General features: G+C 35.7%; 1 protein-coding gene across 1 annotated transcript in view; it reads left to right on the top strand.

Moving 5' to 3' along the window:
* LOC145684972 (glutamate receptor ionotropic, delta-2-like) overlaps positions 1-13,745 on the top strand; it is a 37,473-nt gene extending 23,728 nt beyond the window's left edge. The window contains exons 4-7 of the mRNA XM_081757320.1: positions 1,969-2,207; positions 6,250-6,467; positions 9,187-9,443; positions 12,844-13,745. Coding sequence (XP_081613446.1) covers positions 1,969-2,207; positions 6,250-6,467; positions 9,187-9,443; positions 12,844-13,123 — 994 coding nt within the window. The 3' untranslated portion in view covers positions 13,124-13,745. The remainder of the gene's footprint in view (positions 1-1,968; positions 2,208-6,249; positions 6,468-9,186; positions 9,444-12,843) is intronic.
* The last annotated feature ends 10,007 nt before the right edge of the window (positions 13,746-23,752 follow it).

The following is a 23,752-nucleotide window of genomic DNA, read 5'->3' as shown; positions in this document are numbered from 1 at the left end:
GATCAATTTGGATTACTTTTACTACATGTCTCGCTAAACGCCCCCCTGAGACCCCTGGTTCCAATTTTGACAAAAACGCTTAGCCTTAGACTGGGACCTGGACCAAGGTATCCGTGACCAAAATTTGGTAACTCTCGGTCAACTTGTCTGGTCCCCAGGTCAGTCCCAATAAACGTCCCCCCCCCCCGAGACCCCCCTGGTTCGAAATTTAAAAAAAACGCTTCGTCTTGATCTGGGGCCTGGACTAAGGTACCAGTGACCAAATTTTGTGAACTCTCGGTCCAATCGTCTGGTCCCCAGGTCGCACACAGACAGACAGACAAACACACAAACAAACTCTATTTTATTTATATTAGATAAGATATACTATGTAAAATAGTCTCGTATCATAATATGTGATTTACAACAAATGTTACATTATATATTATCCGTAGCTCGTGATATGCTGCAACATATTAAAGCCTCAGAATAGTTGGGCAAGCGAATAATCCAGAAGTTACGTAACCCTATTGCGTTCATGGGAACGAAAACACAATAATTATAACTATGCTAAATTACTATAGACTACCAACTGCTCATTCAGAGAATTTATGAAGTTCACTTTATCGCAATAGTTTTATACAAACTAGATTTAGACTACGGATAATAGTTTTATACAAACTAGATAATCAATTATTATTATTATTATCATTATATTTGCAGTACAACCAAATACAACGACATTAATTATTAGTTCTAATTAACTGAATTGAGCTGAAAATTAAATCTTGATCTTTAAAGATTAACTATTAATTTTATGCGTTCTGTACCTTTCTGAAGGAATAAAAGCTGGAATTGGTTTCAAGGCTGTTTCTGAGTGAATACTTTCTTCAAAATAATATTAAAAATTATAGAAAGATTTTCGAGACATTCGAGTCGAGTCGAGATTTTTAAGAGCCGTCTCGACTCGACTCGTGTCTCGACTCGAAAATTCGAGTCGAGAAATACGTTTGTCTCGACTCGTCTCGAATTTTACAAAGTGTGTCTCGACTCGAGCGCATCCCTACAAATAATATTGTCAATATTTATTTATAAGGCAAATGCATTTTGACAAAGCAGGGATATTTTTCTAGAATTGAAGAAATCAATGTATTCAAAACATCAAAATATATGTTTATGGATCACCACCCGGAAGTCAGTACATATATTAGCTTATTCCCTTAACTACTGCGCAATGAAATGTTACATATTATAAATATTGTGCTTTAAGATAGAGTAATGTTTCAGCTACAGCACAAGACACTGATTCTATTCGTTATGTCTCCTGATATTGAAAAATGTAACAAATAAAAGTAAATATCTGATTCGTTTTATAATGAGCACACAAGATGGCACTTGCTGTTAGATCTTACTAGAAGTTCTTTGTTTTATGAAATGTTCATTTGTATGTGTAAAGTATTTTAAAGTAACGATCTTATTACGAAATAGATATATTGTTTTACCGTTTCTCGTGTTATGTTTCACATTTTATTTAAATATTAATTTACATTTAAGGAAATAGATTTTGAGACGAAATTTGCGCAGAACGCCATAATGCATTGTTGCCAAATTTGTACTTTTACTGTGGTAGTCACAAGAAGAAAATTCATGGATTCTAGCGTTGCAGTTCGAGAAGCGAGATTGCAGTAAGGATCGAAGACTAATTTCTCCATTAAGTATCCAAGCAGAATTCCATGATTACTCCCTTTATTATCTGGCATCAGTTAACAGTCGACACTATCTGGCAACGCCGCACTATTCAAGCACGGTTTAGTATAGCACCGAGAACACCTAGTGACCCACCTTAAGAGAAAACTAAAATTACTTTCCCATGTAAATCAATAGGCTAAAAGATAAGGTACAGGTATTCAACACCTTAATCTATTCGGTTGAATTTGCATCAAAGCATTTTACTCAAACTAAATATTAACTTTTTTTTTCCTTTCATAGTCACCGAATGTTTATGCGTAAAGATGATAGTTTACTGAAGAACCACTGGGATGTCTTCACAGCGCCATTTTGTTTAGAATTATGGATTGTTGTGGCTGCTTCACTAATTGTATTAGCAATTATGTTTCTTCTCACCCAAGTGAAAACACGGATATATTTTAAATGGAGCTGTCATGAACCACTTTCAGTTTCCATAGCAAACGCATTTCTATTCATTTATGCAGCCTTTTGTCAACAAGGTAAGTCTATGTATTAACTATAAGTTAGTCTATAATAGACACTAACATTAAAGTCCACTAATTTATACTCTACTTTTGACTGACTTTTTTTTTAATCAGTTTCTCACGGGGCTGGCTCTACCATATGTACAACACGTGCACGTACAACACGGGCGGCGAAGTCTGTCATAACTAGGGTCCGGATTTTTATGTGCTAACAAACTGTAAAATATTTATTTTTTGTGTGCTAAAAATGAAAAAAAATATTTGCTAAACATTAAAAAATATTTAACAAAATGTAACAAGGAAAAGTACAGGAAAAGGCCCAACGTAAGAAAAATAGAAACTGGTACTCATCAATAGTTCCTATTCATCAAATGTCGAAATTCCATGAGCATTGCAGTGAGTAACTAACTTCTTTTCGAAATTGTCCATCGTAAACCCATGCCTATTGTCAGAGAATAATGTCTTATATTGAGAAAAGGAACGTTCTATACCAAACAATATTAACCTCGCGTATTTGAAAAGGGGCATATCACGAATATTCACATCATCAACTTCACTTGCGTTTTGACTTTCCAATACTTCAGACATTTTATATAGGATTTTATAGTCAATGTTTTTCTCGAACAAATCTTTATTTTTCTTCTTACGACTTCAGGTTTCGAAGCAGAAAGAACATCCAGCTTTCTTTCAATGTACTTGTACTTCCTTACGTCTTTAACGAAAGTACTTAATAAATCTCCCGTAGTTTCTCATATAGAGTGGGTGAGAATGAATCAAAAATCTTTGTTTTACGTCCCACGGTTATGCCGGTTAGGCTAAAGGAGACGGTGATGATGAGAGATGAGTGAAATGAAGAAAGTGGGAAGAAACGGGAGAACCCGAGAAAACCCACGAGCACGGTGTTTGTCCACCACAAAGTTCACTTGGCGGGGGCTGGGATCGAACCCGGGACCCCAAGCACCAGAGGTGAACGCTCTACCACTGAGCCACCGCGCCCCTCTGAGAATGAATCAAGAAACCGAAATTGTCAGATATGAAAGTCAAGTCACATTTCAAGTTACTGTCACTGTCACTTCCTAAATTTTAAACAATTTCAATGGATGAAGCATCGTCTGGTTTTAGTTTAGTTACTACAGATACAAATGCTTCAAATTTCTCCACATAACATAGTACTGCATTAAGCCAGGTACCCAACCTCGTGGTTACGGGTGTTGGAGGAAGTGAAAGAACGGGATTTGCTTCTTTGAAAAGTTCAATTCTACTTCGCGATTTTACGGGGGGAAAAAAATCCCATTTAACACCAACTTGTTCACTTTAGTAAAAGCTCTCCTTTAGAAGCTCTTTATTTGGCACAAGTTACGCCAGCGTTGATAAGCAGAATTTATGATGACGATTTCTGCAAGTGGGAAATTGCTTGTAAATATGATGGTTTAGATTTATGTAGCCTATTCCTTTCTCGATGTTAGATTCTTTCCAAGAAAAGGAAAAACAATTCGTTGTGAAATTTAGGACAGAATTACGAAAAATTATTAAAAATATTTATTTATCGCCAAAATATCCAAAACATTTATTTACATAACTTTTTTCAGAAAATATATATTTTTATGTGAAATAAAATTTGTAATTTACACTTGCAGACTCGTAATTGGGATGATAAACTTTGTTTTGGGCTTGTACGTGTTTGAAAAAAAAGGTTTTTACATACAAATCTGGGCCTTAGTCATAACTATATTATTTAAAATAAATATTTCTTGCTGGAAACAGACTTCATGATGATGCCAGTTAAATGTACTAAGCTGATCTTCTATTTAAATACTACATTCATAAATCATGTTTAGGTCTCATTAGTGTAAGATCACATTCACAGTGCTAAAGCAAATGGTCAAACAAATCCCAGTATGAATTGCTTGATTGTTCTCAAATACAAAAACTCAATTCTCGAACAGTAGCGAACACATGTTCCATTTATTTAGTTATCATAGTTTTGATACCAAAACTAGTCTTGTCTTTGTCACAAACAAGTTTCTTATCACTGAAGGTGAAAATAAGTTTTTTTTAAAAAAATTAAAGGAAAATCAAGAAATAAAGATAAAAGAGCTAGTTGCAATGGAATTGCAAACTGATATATTGAGATTGAAGCTCGATATGGAATTCTATAAAAAGGATTACCATGTTTCCTCTGAAGTTGTTTTTGCTTTATCTTTCACTAACATAATACATTATTATTTAAAGAAGAAAACAGATACAAGACTGTAGTGTTTAGACTTTTCTGAGTGCAAGTGCACTTTGCCTCCCCTTCGTTGTTCATGATGGAGTAGTATGTTTAAAATCGTGGCTTTTAAGATTTGTTCCTTCTGAAGAAAGAAAGGGGCGGTAAATAATGCCATTACACGGAGCGGCAAATTGCCTAGGGCAACCTGATTTGTCAATTCGAACCGTTGATTTGATACACAAGGACGGAATAAAATGTAATGGCAACATTGTTATAATTCTTACCTAGCATTATATATAGAAGAGCACCTATTGCAATCCTTCAATGTGATCGGCTCCCATTTCTTATCACCATCTCTCATACGTGTGAAAGCAGTGGTGCCAATCTGAAACCTTATAAAATCCCATTTTGAAAGGCTAAAATTCTTATTTTGCTCATAAACTTCCCACGCGCTAAACTAATTACAAAATTTTCAAAATTTATAAAACAAGAAAATTTAAACGAGTACTGTACATGTCACTTACCATACTTTTATCAATACCTGAGTAAATTATTCGTAAATTCCGATTTTCTAAATTCCTAATACAAATTTTCCTTAATTAAAGGAGACAATTAAAATTGTTGATAAAAACGAGCACATTTTCTTGTCAGAATTTAATATTTCCATCACGCTCTTGTACCATAGAGCTCCTCCGTGGCTAAGCGGTTAGCGTAGGCGCCTTTGGCGTGGGAGACCCGGGTTCGATTCCCGGCGGGAGCTCATGTGGTTCGGATTAGACGTTAATCAGTAGGTCCACGTCTCATATAGCCTCGCTGCTGAAAGGGACGCTAAACTAAAATCTACTCTACTCTTGTACCATAATGGTCTTCTGGATCTAATGAAACTATGCAAACTCATTCTCCAATTATTCTGTGTGGGACGTTTTAGCTGTTTCTCGTTTGGTAATTTACTTTCTTTCGTTATTATTATTTTTTTTCTCCAGAATAGTACAATTTGCGCAACTTCCTGTATAAATCACTTTCACCCTAACATGCACTTTTCAATAACAAAATTTGACAACACTGATTTCACGTTTATTCAAGCGCCATTAGTCCACTTGCCGCTCATAGGGAATTTTGCTAACGTTGATGAAATATATGAAAAATCTCATATATCCTGTTGATTTTGACGAAAATTCCCTTTATCCGTGTTCGAAAAATTAATGTAAAAAAATCCCACAAAATTTGAAGAAGAATATAAGAAAGTTTTGTATTGTATAACAGCAGTGCCGTGCCGTACAAAATCAGCGCCTGGGCGAGAGTATACGACGGCGCCCCCACACATATATTCCAAGTATTTTTTCGTTTCTTTTGCCCCTTTTCCTCCCGATTTCCCTCCCCTTACTTCGGCGCCCGGGGCCGTCGCCCCGCTCGCCCCCCCCCCCCCGCGGCACGGCCCTGTATAACAGCGGTAATGGCGATAGAGAGAAATACTTATTTTCCACTATGAACGTATTTTCTGTTTTCTCGTTAACTTCCTGGTGGGGGCAATCGGTGAAAAAAAAGTGTACATTTTTTAGGCTAGTTATCCGGAGTAAGATTTTCCTAGGTTTTCCTCATTCACACCAGATAAATGCCGGGATGGTTACCTAATATAATAGTCCCAGACTACTTCCTTTCTTTCTCACTCCTTTCTTGCTCCGTGATTCCCTTGCAGTGGATCACTGTGGGACGCCATCCCTTATACGTGACGGGCTAACATGACCATAGTTGCCAGAAGTCCAGAAATCTAAATCCTCATCGATTTAATTGTTGTAATAGAATATGAATAATAGGTAGACTAATAATCTTTTGACTATCTTTCAGGTACTGAAATTTCTATAAGCACCGTATCAACACGAATGGTTCACCTCGTCGCATATTTAACAGGAGTTATTCTTTATTCAGCCTATTCGGCAGCGCTAGTATCGTTTCTGGCTGTTGACAAATTCGTTCCTCCATTTCATTCATTTGAAGGGCTTTTACAGCACGGTGGCTATCAATTGGGACTTCTTGCAGATTCTGCTGAACAAGAAGAAATACAGGTAACATGATTTCATCGCTAAATATCTCTTATTCTTAAATAAGCGCAAGATTTTACACTTACTGTACTTTTTACATTTAAAAATATTGTAGTTCAAGGGTGTAGCCATGCAGAGGAAGGGGGCGGCAAATGATAGACTTCCAAACAGGCGCGCACCCAGGAACTTTTGTTGGAAAGGATTTAAGCTTTGAGGGGAAGAGGAGGTCCATTACTACAAGCCACTACGCTAGGGCGCCGATCCCAGGGGCCATGGGGAACCGGGCCCCCCAAAGCTCATGTGAGCCCCCGCATTGTATTTGTGGATATTCAATATTTGACATAATTTGATTGCAATTTGTCTTAAAAATCCTCATATATGCCTTCTGCATCTGAATGCCTCCCCCCCCCCCAATTTACAGAGAAATTGGCGCCTTTGCCACTACGTGTATGTAGTATTGAACGGATATTACTCTGCGACCGAAAAGACGATTAGTAATTGTAAAATACTTCTACCTGTATTTTCAGGGGGGGGATGATATAACTAGATTGTTTTTATAAGAGAAAGAGTACAGATGAAGTGTATGATCAAATTTTCATGCTACATCAATCATTTCCCTACTAAACAAGTATATTTTTATTGAGAAAGTGTACAAATGTATGTTGACTAAGGAGGTTTGGGGGGCGGACCCGGGGTTCTGTCCCCCTTCTCCCAAACCATTTCCTGATTTAAAGTGGAGTTTATCTGAAAGAAGACTTTTGTTTTTCTTTTAGTGTGTAAGAAGTCCAGTCACCCCGCAAAACCAATGTTTCTCTCCCTCCTGTAAGAGCAAGTTGGTGGCTACATCGCTGACGTACGTCATACTTTTATGTAATTGCTGAGTAACATTATGTACTTTATGATCTTGAAGTTTTGCTGGCGTCTACTATTAATCCAATGTTCTCGGGATTGCTGCCAGAGTAGGTGTTGCTGTGCTGAGCTTTCGTTACCATACAGCGGCAACATCTTTAGAGCTATGTGAAGATCACATAGCTCTGAAGATGTTGCCGCTGTATGGTAACGAAAGCTCAGCACAGCAACACCTACTCTGGCAGCAATCCCGAGAACATTGGATTAATTATGTACTTTGTTATGGACAAATAACTATCGTGGCATTGAAAGATTCCGATAGCTTTTAGGTGAAATTAAGAAAACAATAAGATACGAATTCTGTACATAAAGTTACAAACGAAACGCGACAAGAAAAGTGTTTTTGAATCGAAACGAGACACACAATTTACGAGACGAGCAAAAAAATCTTTATTTCTCATTTCGTGGGCTACAGTACATGCTGTAAGCACCATGGTTTGTCCTTTCTGTGTTACATTTCAATATTGCCACCAGAAAGCTCAAAACTTTGTGTTAAAAATTGTAAACTTTTCTGCTGCTGATTTGTTCAAGGTATTACTGTATTTTAAGATTTGTCTTTGAAACTATAATCTTTATCATTCTTAAATAATTCCAATATGCCTATGTATACCCACGCACTCTTAGTAGTATACATGAAATTCTGTGATCATATCCCAATTTAGTCATTTAATTTCCGATTTTGATGGAGCATCATAAGATTATTACTGTTCGGGGTTATTTGTGTTTTCAACAGTGTGCTTTTTTAGCTGACAACAGTGTTTAAGTGTCTTCGTTCTTTTGTTTTTGTTTTCTACAGATGTATATGTGGAGCAAGGATGTTATAAACTAGAGGATCTGCCCATACAACAGAATCGTGAAGCCATACGTCACAGCTTCGCCACACCTACTCTGGCCACTCCGCGCCACTAAGATCACAATGTTTCGAGCCAACAATCATGGCGGAAACGAGAGTAGCCAACCAGACGTGCCGGCTCAGACGATGCTCGGTTTTTTTTTTTTTTTTTTTTTGGCTTCCTTGAGTTCATATAATGAAGACACGTTTGAGCAGATCCTCTACTTTATAACATCCTTGATGTGGAGGCCAGAATCAAGGATGTTATAAAATGGAGGCACCTCAATGAAGCCAAAAAAGCAACAGAGTATCGACAGAACAACCGAGTTTGATTGGCTACTCTCGTTTCCGCCATGGATGTTGGCTCAATACGTTGCGATCTTATTGGGCGGGGTGCGCAAAGTGGGCTGGCGAAACCGTGTCGTATGGCTTCACGATTTTGTTGTATAGGCAGATCCTTTATTTTATAATATCCTTGGCTAGAATTGAGGTTTTTGGGTGGATCACATTTCATGGTCGAAGATCATACAATATACATCGAACAATTAACCATCGTATCACAAGCAGTTACAACTGAAGACGTGATTATGTTCATTACTGTGTTATATTAATGTGTGCAAATTGAACTTATAATCATTTAAATATAGAGCATTTTATATTAGCTGCACTCGTGTAGTGATACGAATCAAACATCATTACAGTCCATTATGAACATTGTTTCTAGTATTTTAATCTCATTTAACATCATACATCTGTCTTTTCTCAATGTCTGATGAAGAGGACTTTAGGTCCTTGAAACTGTAACAAAAATCGTATAATTATTAAATAATTCATTTTGTTCTGGTCAGAAAAATGTTTAAAAATGTTATTGTGATTATCCAGAACCATGGAGTATATTTATTATAATTTCATTTAGTGAAAGTATTTCAAATATACACATTTACATTGTACAATTACGATTACTGTTACAAAATTAATATTGTACTTATTTTTCTGTTATAGTATTCCGAAAAGCCATTATATCGTAAACTGTGGCAGAAGAGAATTGCTGTTGATCCCAACAATTTAGTTCCGGAAGTGAATACAGGCTTTGAGAGGATGTGTGAAAAGAATTATGTTTTCTTAACGCCCAATGAATATAAATACATGGGTGATTTTGTGAAATGTCCATTCGTCGCTTTGGAATCCAGCTATTTTCTCAGTCGCCTTTCCTTCGCCACTGTTAAAGGATTTCAGTACACTGAACTGTTTAACTATTAGTAAGTTTTTTTTTTTTTTTTTAATTACTGCTAATAGACGATTTCTAATCAAGTATTGCTAATTTCTTATTTCCACTGGTAGAGTATAGCGGATACTTTGCAGGCAATGTTGTCAACTTAGTCTATTTCCTAGTAACTTGAGAACGCTGAATCTACTGAGATTACTTTTTAAGCTTATCTGTTGATGGGGTTACGAGAAAAATGACCTCAAAGTTGGGGTCTTTCAAGTACCGCTGATGCAAATGGTAAACGAGCTCACGCTTGCATACATTTCTAATTGAACTTTTTAAAACATTTTTTATACTTTTTATTAAGAAAAAAGTTTCTTTGGGATAATTGTGGAATCAGGTAAATCAGGTAAAATTACCATGTTTACAGGAGAAATGAGTTGATGTTACGTAAGTGTAATTACTAAGTACTAACATAACCTAAGCTAAACTAAACTAACCTAGCCACAGAAAATATAGGAAGAAAGTACGAATTTTAAGCAAAGAATTCTGCCGCCAAAATCCAAATATCATAATCTAAACTAACCTAAGCCATCAAAAAATACAGAAAATGTAGCAAGAATGCATGAAATTTAAGCAAAATATTCTGGCCCCTCAGTTCTAAAAATATGCCGTTTCTTTATGTAAATAAGTGATTATGGTAGGTAAAGCGTTGAGCACACGGGATGAGGTTTCCTCGCACAACCTTTTATGATAAAAGTCTTGTTATGTACAAATATAACATATAAGATCATTATAATTGTGGTTCAAAGATCAATACAATGTTTTCTTATGTAGTTTGTCTGGGTAAATAGTAGTCCCAAGAGCCAGGCAGTCAAGGATAGCATGTGACATTTTCATGAAGTATTAAAATCTAGTCTCCGAAGCACATGAGCTTTTATCCGGAATCGAACCTCGATCTCTCACGCTTATAGCAGGCCTGGCATACTAAAAATAATACAAAATTTACTTTTTTGCTTTTGCTTCTTTTTCGTAAGTGAAAGAAGATAATGAAATGCAACTTACCACAATCATAGATAATGTTATTCTGCAACAGAAAATATGAACCTCAGTGTTACAATCCATAGAAATTACAATGTTGCCAAAACAACATTTCCCCCCCCCCCAAAATCTAAGTTAAGACAGCGACTAGGGGAACGAACTCAATTACATTTGATTACGTATCATGTTGTTTTGGTATCATATGAACTACTTTTCAAATAACATTATTATTTAATTTTAATAACTGTATGTTAAAAACTCTTTTGTTTGTTACAAACTAAACACAACTATTATTTAAAAAGTAGTTCATAGGATAGCAAAACAACATGATACGTAATCAAATGCAGTTAAGTTCGTTCCTCTAGTTGCTGCCTTAACTTAGATTTTGGGGGAAGTGTTATTCTGGCAACACTGTAATTTCTATAGATGGCCGCACCGCAATATCTATAATTGTGGTAAGTTGCATTTTATTATTTCCTTTCACTTATGAAAAACAAACAATTGGGAAATTTTGTGTTATTTTTAGTATGTAAGGCTCTTAACCATAAAACCACAAACGAGTTTATCCATATTTTGTTCAATTCAATTTAATTCATTTGTTTTATCCTTTGATATTTCTTTCAGGTATACCTAGACTACACTTCATTTAATACAACTTCTCCTTTCTGACAGTTGCTTTCCTCTGTTTTTTCCTTCCTGCACGTGGTCATAACAATCAGGCAAGAAGAACTGTTTTATGGGAACAGCACGTTCAACCAATTATACGAGGGTCATTACAAAAGTTTTGAGATGTGAAATAACTTACATACTTAAAATCAGTTTAACACTTACATTTTCTCAACGTATTCACCATTACACTGTACACAATTTTGCATCCTCGAAAAGCACTTTTGGAAGCAGTGTTGCCAGTCTTTTTCTCCAAGTGTTGAAACTTCATTCTCGTAAGCCACTACAGCTTCTTCAGGGCTGCAAAATCTCTCCCCACGCATGCGATCTTTGATCCTAGGGAACAGAAAAAATCACACGCGGCCAAGTAGGGGTATACGGCGGATAAGTCATAAGTTTGACCTCCGTAGATTCTAAAAACTGAATTGTGATGTTGGCCGTGTGTGCGGACGCGTTGTCATGATGAAGCAGGATCCTACGCAATCCAGTTCTTGGACGCCGTTCCCGAAGCTTCTGAAACACTTTTGTTAGGCAAACAGTGGTGTGCCACTGAGCAGTAACAGTCCTTTGTTCTTCAAGTGGAACAGTTGCAACATGGTCAGATTTGGAGAAGAAAGTTGCGACCATCTTCTTCCCCACACTTCGCGGTCGCTTCACTTTCGTGGGTGAATTTTCGTCTGGAAAGATCCAAACTGTAGACTGACGTTTATTTTCAGTCAAATTGATAGATCCAAGTCTCATCACCAGTAACAGTGTCAGAGACGCGTCGAGAATTGCCTCCATCAAATCTTGCAAGAATTTCTTCACACCATTCCACACGCATACGCTTCTGCTGTTCAGGCAAAGTGTGAGGCACCCAACGAGATGAAACCTTCCTGAGCCGAAGATAATCATGAAGAATTTTTGTTATTGCAGGTGATCCAATGTTCACTGTAGATTCAATGTCCTTGAAAGTTGTTCGAGAATTTTCTCGAATCATTTGTTCCACAGCGACAATGTTTTCATCTGACACAGCTGTTGCCGGACGTCCAGCTCTCTCTTCATCTTTAAGCGATGTCCGGCCTCTTCTGAATTCACCAAACCACCGAAAAATTGTAGCACCGGAAGGTCCTCAAATGCCCCCTGCAAACGGTCAAGGCTTTGTGTCTCGTTCAAACCACTTTTGAAATCGTAAAGGATCATTGCCCAAAAATGTCCTCTTTCGAGCTCCATTCTAGACAGCCGAATACTGCTCACATCAACAAACAAGTGAAGGCAATACGGGCACGCCGATAAGCGAGGCGAGTTGAAACTTGCTTCGCTTCTTCGCTCTGGATACCACTACCGAACGCAATTGTTGGAATTCAAATACTGTGCCACAACAATGCGTATCTCAAAGTTTTCGTAGTGACCCTCGTAGTTACTTATTTCTCTCACTCTGCAATGGCAAACATTCCACCCTTTCCGCAAGTTGCAAATTTGAATATAAACAAATGCATATTATTTTAGTCGAAGGTCAACTTGAGTAGTGGACCTTCTGGTTATCAGAATATTGCTTTTACTTCTCTTCTGTGTCATTTAATTTTATAAAACTGAGATTTACTTGCAGTAAATAGTTCCATGTTTCAATACCCGATGCAAAAGCTGGCAACACGGCATTGAGCACTACGTGCACGCAGCAAGCTGTCAGAAAGGGCAAGTAATATCAATTATAGTATAATAATATTGTGTAGAAATTTTCATTAATGATGTGTGTCTTGTTTCAGTTTGCAGACAATGAAGGAAGGAGGGCCAATGCAACGAGAGAAGGAAAGAAATCTGGAAATGACTCATGATGAGGCTCCAGACTTTTCCAGTGTTGATTTTCCTCGAGTGATTCCAGCTCTGGCGGTTCTATCTTTTGGTATCCTCATTTCTATTACTGTGTTAGTGCTGGAACATTTATTTATTATTAAAACTGGAAAACCAATGAGGACAAAGATAGAACCGAGGACACCTCCTCCAACTCCAACGACTACTCCACCTCCAAGCTTGGAGTTAGAATAATAGGGCATCGCAACGAAAGAATTTTTTTAAAAAAACCCAGAACTGCTTTTTATACTCTTCATCAACATTTTTTTTTTAAATTTATGCTGGCAGTGATGACCCAAAGGCAACTCCTGAACTTGCCAAAACACATACAATATGTATAATAGAAGCTAAACAACAGTAGCTCGACATTTGCATGCAATGAGTACAAAAAACTAACAAGACCCAAAAAAAAAACAAAGAAAAGGAAAAGGATGAAGAAGAAGAGAAAAGATAGTCATGTAGACAAGAAAAACGTCTAGACTATATGCAGGTAACTACACGAAGCAAGTGCTATCATAACAGTATCAGCTGTAGGAGTATCTTTCATAACATATTGACACCCCTAACTAAATCTACATTGGTACCAAAACCACTCACACCTTCATGGAATAATGTCACATACATACGGTTGAAATAGAAGTAACAAGGGACCATTCCGCTTTGGTGAATTCAATTGCTGAAAATGATTGCTAGCACTGGATTCAGCACCAAAAGGAACAGAGCAAAAGAAGGTGTTTAGTGGCAGACTGTATATAGGATGGAAGGTGGAACATAGAGCGATGGATGGTCAGATTGTATACAGCATATGAGGGCAAAGTGGGATGATAGAACGTGAAAAATGTCTAGAAATGCCATGTTAATTTCGAAACAAGTAGAGGGATTGAGGTCAAATGTTAGCTATGAGGTCCACTGAATAGGCGTAATGTGAACAGTGTTTTAACTGCCAATTGTATGTAAGTGGTTGTGAGAAGGGTCACCAGTGTTACAACTAGCACCTTTTGTTGGATGGGTCATTAATATATCAGAACCCTAAATAGAACAGGTGTCTTTTTGCAAGGTACCACTCCAGCATTCATCTAGTGAAACTACTTCTCATTTCGTTACACGTTGCAAACATTCTTCTTGATATTCCAGGATTCGATTCTTATCTTTCTACCCCTCGTGCACTCAATGTGCTCATGGATCGTACTACAGCGCCTCTAGTTCCTCATTAACGTCACCTTTATATGTGTCACATGACCCCTTTCCCGTATATTCTTCTTACGCTAAGTTCAACATGGAGGCTTTCCAGATATTTCCCATGATTCAAATTACGCCTGTTCAGTGGAGCTCTACATACATTCCTCATATCCAACATTTGACCTTAATCCCTCTACTTGTTTCAAAATTAGCATGGTATTTCTACACATTTTCTGCGTTCTATCTAGGAAATTTGCCCTCATTTGTATCCCACCCTGTATACGGTCTGCCACTAAACACCTTCTTTTTCTCTATTTCTTTAGGTGTTGAATCCAGTGCTAGCAATCTTTCAGCAATTGAGTTCACCAACTGGGAATGGTCCCTTGTAAGTACTAATTACACTAAAAAAAAAAATAAAATTAATACATCAGAAAATGGGATACAGAGTAAGAAACCCTTGGGAAAAGAAGTAATGACAGAATTAGGTTACAAAACACAGAAGAGAAAGAGAAGTAAATTTTATCAAATCAAAGTCATACGTAAAAGGTAAAATCGAGGCAAAGAATAACAGTTGGATTTCATGCTGCAGAGAAAAAATGGTACTAAAATGACAGTTGAAAGTTGTTTATTAAACAAAGGAGATCAATGACTAATAAATATTGATAATAAATAATAATAACATCTCATTTGAATACAACTAGTACATATACTATTTTGAAATTACATATAGTGTAAACCAGTGATATTCAACCTTTTTTTCTCGCGTACCCGTAGACATAGTAGCCCTGAAGCTGTTTAAAACAAATTAAATCGAATTGAACTTGATGGGATGGTGGGATGATGGTTTCCAAAACTATGGGATGATTTACAGAGGTGTAAAAAAGGATTCATACTTGTGCGAAAAAATCTAAGACTGTATGCAATAAATGTTAACCGATTACTTGGATATATTAGACGGGCTTGACGTCATCTCGATAATCATCCATTAGAAAGAAGAAATTTTCTTCAACTATGATCATTCAATAAATATTGGAAATATGCTTACCTTAGGGTTACGTACCCTAGAAACATCGGGTACCCCCACGGGTACGCGTACCTCCGGTTGAATAGCACTGGTGTAGACTGTTTCATTTCTCAGTCGAGTATAATTTAAATTACCCGAACTTCAATCATCCTGATCAATGTCACGAAATAAAAAAAATTAAAAAAAACATTTAAAAGACTTATTGAAATTCGAACCGTATATGTTCGTTCGTAAAAATACAATTTCTTCAAAGTTCCTACTTAACCTAACTAAAAAATGTAAATTTGATTGAAATTTTCTGTGTTTTTTTAATTGTTTGTAGTAAAACTGATTTTATTTTGAACATAAATTATAGTATCTTGGGTAAAGATGCCTCACTGAGTAAACACGCCCCTGCTCGAATTACTCAAAGTCTCTGACTCGCGGTCACAGCACTTACCATGCGCGTGAAAGGGTACGCAGTCTTGAGTAAATATATGTGGAAGTTGCATTCGACAAAGAAGTTGCCTTTGTTCAGGCCTGATCACAAAGTTGAGTTACTCTTATTTCAGTGTCTATAATTTGAGAGAGCGTGTCGTAGTAACGCTCTTGACGGTAGTTAAATAGAAATAAACGAATAAAACATAACTGCTTAAGAATTTCAGTCTTTTGCAAATGCTAATATGTTTTGTTGTGTTTCTTCGTCCATGAGTATGTCTCGTGATCGACTGTCCATGAGTATGTCTTTGCTTCAAAATTGGGAAAGTTGCCCCAGTGAAATCGAAGCAAAGATGCCCCACTTTATAATACTAAAAGTTTACGTTTTCTGTTTGGGACAACCAGTTTATGAGGTGTTGGAATGATTTGTACGTTGGTTATGTTTTAAACAATGTTTGGTTTGAATATGAAACACTAAAATTGTTTTATAATAATCTGTTATTAAATGTTCATTTAGAAGCAAATGGGAAATTCCCGTTTAGAGTAGTGGCTTGGTTTCCTGGCTGTGTTGCTGCTTTCAATGATGTAAATTACTATACATAGAGATGCAAAAAAGCCGGCTTTTTTGAATCGATGGTTTTTTTCACATAAAAAGCCGGTTTTTTTGGGAAAAAAACGAGAATTTTGGAAATTTTGGCTTTTTTTCATTTTCATGATTTTTCTATCTAAATAGCTCTCTTATAGTATATTCTATAGTTAGATAAGAATTCCATGACCTGAATGCCATATTTCGCTCTAAAATTCACCATCAAGATGGATGGAGCACATGTTTTACGAATTAAAGCTAACATGAAGAATGTAGTATTTGAGGGCAATTTTAGAGGCTATTTAATTTTATTTTAACTTTTGAGTTATCGACACTTTTTTCTTCTTGGGATCATTTCAGTTTGTCGTCTGTGTTTCATTTCTAAAAGCTTAGTACTCTAGCTTCTAGCGCAAAAGTTAAACTTATGTTTTTCTATATATTCGTCAAAGCGTACTATAACGAAATACTTTAGTTTGTATAATATTTACCTGTACCGTGGGCAAAAAGTGCTCATAAATATGTAATATACTTAGTAGAATGTTCATTTTAAATTAACAGAAAAGAAGAATGTTTTTAATATATGTAAGAGATTATTATGGGATAGTTGTGGCTATGTACATGTTATGTGTTGACCTAGTCAAGTGAATTTATGTATTTCACGTTTTTAAAAAGGGATATTTAAGACATATCAAGCAATAAAGGTGAGGCTAATGATCTTTGAATATCTGAGTTGATTCTTGCATAAAGAAAAGTTATTATCGCTTCGTAACTTATATTTTACCAGACGGACCAGGTTGACGACGCTTTTCTATAGAGTCGTTATAAAAATTTGGTTTACCAAACCCGGGACCTTTTGAAAATTCAGTTCCCGAAGAAGGAAAGTAGGGCTGAATTTACTTGGATATTACCATTTATGAATACGAACTTAACCGTATTACGAAGCGGTAAGGTCATCAAAAGAAAAATGGATAGTGAAATAGTGCAACAGGAATCTAATACCAGTAATCCAGGTGAAATTAGTGCAACACCAAGTTTGTCATCTGAGGATCGACTTTTGTTAGCTGTGCAGCGACAAATTATGCAAATGACGACTGAGATAAAACAAACCATGGAACAGAAGCTCAATGAATCTAACACAAACATGGAACAGAAGTTCTATGAAGCTAACCAGACCATGGAACAGAAGATAGAATTGAAATTCAACGAAGCTAACAAGACCATGGAACAGAAGTTCTATGAAGCTAACCAGATCATGGAAAAGAAGATAGAACTGAAATTTAATGAAGCTAGCAAGCAGTATGAAGAATTAAGTAAACGAATAGAACGGATAGAACTGAAATCAGACGATACGAAACAAACAATCGTCCAGGTGATGAACGACATATCCTCGCAGTTTGAAGAGAAGTTAAAAAGGTTAGCCGATGAGTGTCAAGAAAAGCACGATCATCAAAATCATGAAATCTGTGCTGTAAAAAAGGATTTAACGTTAATAGAATCTTCCGTTAAACATCAAAAGATCCAGTTGGCTACTATGCAGGAAGAAATTAAAACGTTACAGGCTAGAGACACCATTCATCGCAATAATCTGGGCAGTGATCGCTTCGAGTTTCCCCAATCACCGGATATAAATACGCCTTCGCCGGAATCTGAGGAGGATATTATATTAGAGGAAAATTGTCCGAAGATAACTGATGAACGAAATATAAATGGTATCATGACACAGCACGCTACGGACCGGAACAATCACACCACAAGAACAAGGAGTGAGAAAAGAAAGGTAAAGCTAAGTGTCAAGATGAGCGAAATCAAAGCCATGAGTAAATTTAGTGGTAAGTGCAATGAAAATGCTAGTTCTTTCTTAGAGAAATTCCAAGACGAATGTAATATAATGTCTATCGACCGATCACAATACATGAAATTAATACCCCATGTATTACTCCCACCTTGTTCCTTATGGTTTAAGGCAATACGTGATCACATCAGTACATATGAGGAATTTAAAGCGGCATTGATCGCGAATTACGAAAATGACTTTTTGCTGGCAAACAGAGATGCCACTCTTAGAAATCAACATTTCAATCCTCGATTGCACAAATCTATTGTAGAGTTTGTTATAAATGTCTATAATGAATTAAAGGTTGTTAATCCCTTGCAATCGGAATCAAGAATAATTGCATCGATTCGCAATTTGCTTCCATTTAAATTACAGCAGATCTTATTTTCCACACAGTGTATGAGTTTCAGTCATTTATTAATGCTTGTACAATGCTACGAAACTCAATACCATGCTATGAATCTAACACAATCAGGAATGGGTAAAAATAAGAATAATTCAGATCATTTGGTCCCTGTTCGGAATTTGAATATCCGAAGTGTGAATAATAATGAACCGAACCTAAGACGAGTATACTCTAGCAATCAAAATGAACAAAATAGACAAGGTTATGTAGGGAATCCGCCTAACCTAATTAATCGTAATAATTCCTATGTTAGACCATATAGTCAAAATAGGTTTAAAAATAGACGAAATGTATGGAGAAATTCCACCAACGCAGCGAACTACGTGGATAGAAGTAATGGAAGGATAAGAGATGGCACTTCACATCAAGATCCAGGTATTGAAGTAATTTCTGTACAAAACAATAATACAGGACATAATCATGATTGTGCTGTACAGTGTACCCTATTGGAACCCTACTCGAGTATGAATTTAAACTAATTGCGGCTGATATGGTAGGGGTTATACCCATGTCAGCTGTAGGTTCTCATGAGCATTTATCCAAAAATTTAAGCGATAATTTCTATGAACATTTATCTTCCAATTTACCGGTTCATGCTAATTATGAAAATGATCTTTCCTATGACGTTTCTGTAAAATAAATTTATTTACTTCCATTTGATTATTCAAACGTAGGTTATGTTTAATTTTTATTCTTTCTTATTAATGTGAAGAATCATAATTCAATTTATAATTAGTTAAAGGCAAAAAAATTACTTTATATCAGATTGATTTGTGTTTAATTGTCAAAGATTATGTTAAGAATAAGATCCATTCTATAAAATCAATTATTCAATAACTACCTTGAATGAAATTCTTCTTTATTTATGACATCTTAGTGCTACTATGTATACATTACAATTGCAACATCTAACTTATTTGTTATACAATGCGCCCGAAAAGAATAAATATTATTTGTCACATCATCGTTTGTAATAATGATCGAAACTAGTAATCTTGATAATTTGTGTTTCACCCTCGTTAATTATATTTCTAAGCGACGATGTTTTTAATGATAAAGAATAAATAATAATGTAATAAAAGAGAAATATTAATGAAATCAAAGATTTATTGTAAATGTATTTATGTGAATGATAATAACTAATATTTTATATATATATGAGGGTTAACCAAAAAATAATGAAGATATATACGAGGTGTGATCAAAATATAAAGAACATATGTAATGTACGAACATTAATCTAATCAGACCAGTGGTTCTTGAATATAAAAGCCAAGCCTACTCATGACTTTTATATTCAGTCCCTTTGTCGGGCGACATTTTCTATAACGAAATACTTTAGTTTGTATAATATTTACCTGTACCGTGGGCAAAAAGTGCTCATAAATATGTAATATACTTAGTAGAATGTTCATTTTAAATTAACAGAAAAGAAGAATGTTTTTAATATATGTAAGAGATTATTATGGGATAGTTGTGGCTATGTACATGTTATGTGTTGACCTAGTCAAGTGAATTTATGTATTTCACGTTTTTAAAAAGGGATATTTAAGACATATCAAGCAATAAAGGTGAGGCTAATGATCTTTGAATATCTGAGTTGATTCTTGCATAAAGAAAAGTTATTATCGCTTCGTAACTTATATTTTACCAGACGGACCAGGTTGACGACGCTTTTCTATAGAGTCGTTATAGTACGTTTTTCAGTATATCCATCTACCCGTACTTCTATATTTCTGTTACACTGCAGCTGTGCAACGATTTAACAATAATTTTCCGGATACAACCTTGAATACTAATTTATACAAATAATCAGTAGCGGATTTAGAAACGTACTTTGGGACGGGTTTCTCTGATTGTTTCATTTTCTAAAATGTCCTAATTTTATTTGGGAGGAGCTTGAAGTTTATGAGTACAGGCATAACTAATACTGTATTTCGTTTTGTTTATATATTTAGCGATAATCTTCCGGATACAACCTTGAAGATCATTTTATACTGAGAATCAGTGGCGGATTTAGAAAAGTATTTTGGGAGGGTTTTTTTTTTTTTTTACTAATGTTTAGTTTTTCTAAACATTAGTAATTTTTATTTGACGGCAGCTTAAAGTTTATGAGCAAAGGCATAACTAATAGGTATTTCGTTTGTTTTAGACATTCCGTAATTTTGGGGAATAGGCTTCAGTCCGAAAGACCGCCCCCCTAACCTTCGGAAAACCGTCACTGCTGGTAATTAGTAATAATAACGATTTAAAAACAATAAGAAATGAAGTCGGCCAACTCACAGTACACGCACTATTTCTATTTCATAGATGGAATGAAGAAAAGTTTTGTCAGAATGGTCGAATGCTGAGTTGAATCCCGGACTTCCCGATAGAAGCGCAAAAGCTCCACTCAGTCATGTTTGTTGTGCAGTTGTATTTATCTTAACTTAAATATATTCCGTAGGTTTTTTTTTTGTGTGTTGGTGGGGTGGGGAGAGTTCCATAATGATATGAAGGGTGTGAGTCAAGAACATGATAACTAACAAATTTTCAATTGCTGAGTTATACAGCACCAGATAGACAGCAACGCATACCGCTTCGTTTAATCCCTCATGTATAGTCTTATGTGAAAAATCAGCTTTCCGACTTTTTCTAATTTCTTAAAATAGTAAAATTGTGGGTTACCATGTTCTTACCTCACACCCTTCATATTGAATTGAATTGAATTTTCTCTTTATTTCAGCGGGCGAGGTTCAGCCGGAGGCTGCTCTGCCACCTAACCCTTGTCATCATTACAAAGAAAAGAAAGAAAAAAAATAAAGACACAAATAAGATACAAGATACAAATAACAACATAACATGATACATTCAATAATACTAATGATAAATAAAACACTCAGTAAATGTAAATAAAAAAAAAAACTATACTCATACTGCTAGTCCAATTTCAAACTGTAGTAAACCTGTCATGTGTGCCAATGCTTTGTCTCTGATCTCTAAATAATAATGTTTGGAGTGATGATTTAAATAGATTATACGGTTTGTCAGTGATTGACTTTGGTAGGGAGTTCCAGATTCTTACTGCCGAGATTGAAAATGCCTTCTCCGTTATTTTTAAAGAATGCCGTGGCATATTCAGCTTATTGCTTCCTCGGGTATTGTAACGGTGAATTTCTGATCTACATGTTAATTTATGATGCAAGTAAGGTGGTGCTTTATGTGAATTTATTTTGTATAGTAAACAACAGTATCGGAGATATCGTCTTCGGGACATGGTTAGGATATTGTTTTCATTAAGTACCGGCAGAATATGCTGAGACTTCCTGTAATTGAGAGAGAAGCGTATAGAGTAATTCTGTATTTTCTGAATTGCTCTAGTATTTTGAGTGGAGAGAGAACTACCATATATTGAATCGCAGTAATCGAACAGAGGCATAATCAGAGTGTTAACAAGATATAGTCTTGTTTCTTGCGATAAATAGCCTTTCAGTTTATAAAGCTGTCGTAAGATGCGCTTAGCTTTAATACACTGTTCAGAAATGTGTTTATTCCAGCTAAGCCCTTGGTCTATTATTAAGCCTAGATCTTTAACAAAGGGAGAAAATGGAATACTGGAATTCACTACAGTTACTTTTAGGTCATCAGGGTTGATTTTGCTCAACTGATGTGATGTTCCTAATACAGTGAAAACACATTTTAATGGATTAAGTAAAAGACCATTCTTAAGACACCAGTTGCTAACAGCTGAAAGATCCGTATTAAGTAACTCTATTGTGTCCATAATATTTTCAGGTGTGCTACTGATGAAGATCTGGGTATCATCCGCATAGAAGTGAACTGATGAATGTTTTATGACTGTAGAAAGATCTGCTGAAAAGAGTGAAAATAATAGGGGACCTAATATTGAACCTTGCGGAACTCCTGCCTTTATCAGGGATGGGGTAGATACCTGAGTCTTTTCTCCTCTTAGTATTACTTGTTGCTGTCTACAAGAGAGATAGCTGTGGAACCATTTAATAACTGATTCCGAGAAGTTGTAATATTTCATTTTGGCCAGTAGGAGTTCATGATTTACTAGATCAAAAGCCTTCGAAAGATCCAACAAGACCAAAACTGTTACCATTGAATTTTCTATTGAATTCAAAATTGAATCTGTAATTTCTAAAAGGGCTGTGGTTGTGCTATGTTCTTTACGGAAGCCGGATTGAGTAACAGGCAATACTTCATTTTTATTGATAAAAGATGTTAATTGCTGAAATGCTACCTTTTCTAGTACTTTGGAGATAATTGGAAGTATACTGATGGGACGAAGCTCATCAAGCGACTGTACAACTGTCTTCTTGGGCAGTGGAACCACCTTCGCTCGCTTCCACAGTTCTGGAAAACAACCTTGAGTTAATGAATAATTTACTATGTGAGTAAGTGGAGTTAAAATAAACGGAACAGACAGTCGAAGCATTTTTCCTGTTATTCCATCAAATGCACATGTGTTGGATTTAATACTGTGTATTGCAGTTTTAACTTCTGTTTCGTTTACAGTGTGAAACTTAAACGTTTCAATATTGCTATTTAGTTTATGCGATGAAAGCCAATGCGTTTGTTGATCAAGTACTTCAGTGCTTGTCTCAGACATTTTATAGACACTTGTGAAATGTGAATTTATAGCTTCAATGTCATTTACATCATCTGGAAGAATCAAGCATGAATCGCTTTTACCTACACCAAGATCACGCAAAGTTTTCCAAATGTTACGTACATCATTAGTAGATCTCATGCGATCAGAAAAATACGCAGTCTTTTCTTGTCGCACAACAGTAGTTGTGAAGTTACGCAAACGTCTGTAATCCTCCCAATGCAACTGATTCTTCGTTCTTTTATATTTTCTGTAAGCACGGTCACGCAACTTCATTAAAAGTTTTGTGTTACTTGAACCCTCATATGTTGAATCCCTCTTGTTAAAAATGCAGAAAACTTGAGGACTGAGAAAACTGTGATGGTGCTTATATAAAACTGTAGAATTTCAAGAATATACAAAACCAAAGGCTCTAGATGTGCAGCCTTTAAGTGTATCATATAAATCTAAGTATTTTTCTTATGTTTTATTTTAATTTTATTTTGTTCCAAAAAGAGGGTATGGAATATTTTGAAGTAAAAATACTACATAGAATTTTGCTACTTATTTGAGTATTTTTTAAAAAAGAAGTATTTACTTGTAGGGTTGGCTGGTTTACACCAGCTGTTTTTCTTCTTTTTTTAAAATAAACAACTGGTTTAAACAGAAAAAAAATAAAAAGAACGAAAAATGCGAATCATGTGAACTTCATGGTGACGTTTCCATACATCAAACCATCTGCATTAGTTTTATTTCCTTTTCACCTTTTAATCAAGGTGTCCCA

Source organism: Thermobia domestica, chromosome 5 (assembly GCF_964235325.1).
Source record: "Thermobia domestica chromosome 5, izTheDome1.hap1.1, whole genome shotgun sequence".
In the NCBI taxonomy this organism is placed as follows: Eukaryota; Metazoa; Arthropoda; class Insecta; order Zygentoma; family Lepismatidae; genus Thermobia; species Thermobia domestica.
This window is presented reverse-complemented; position numbering and strand designations above follow the sequence as displayed.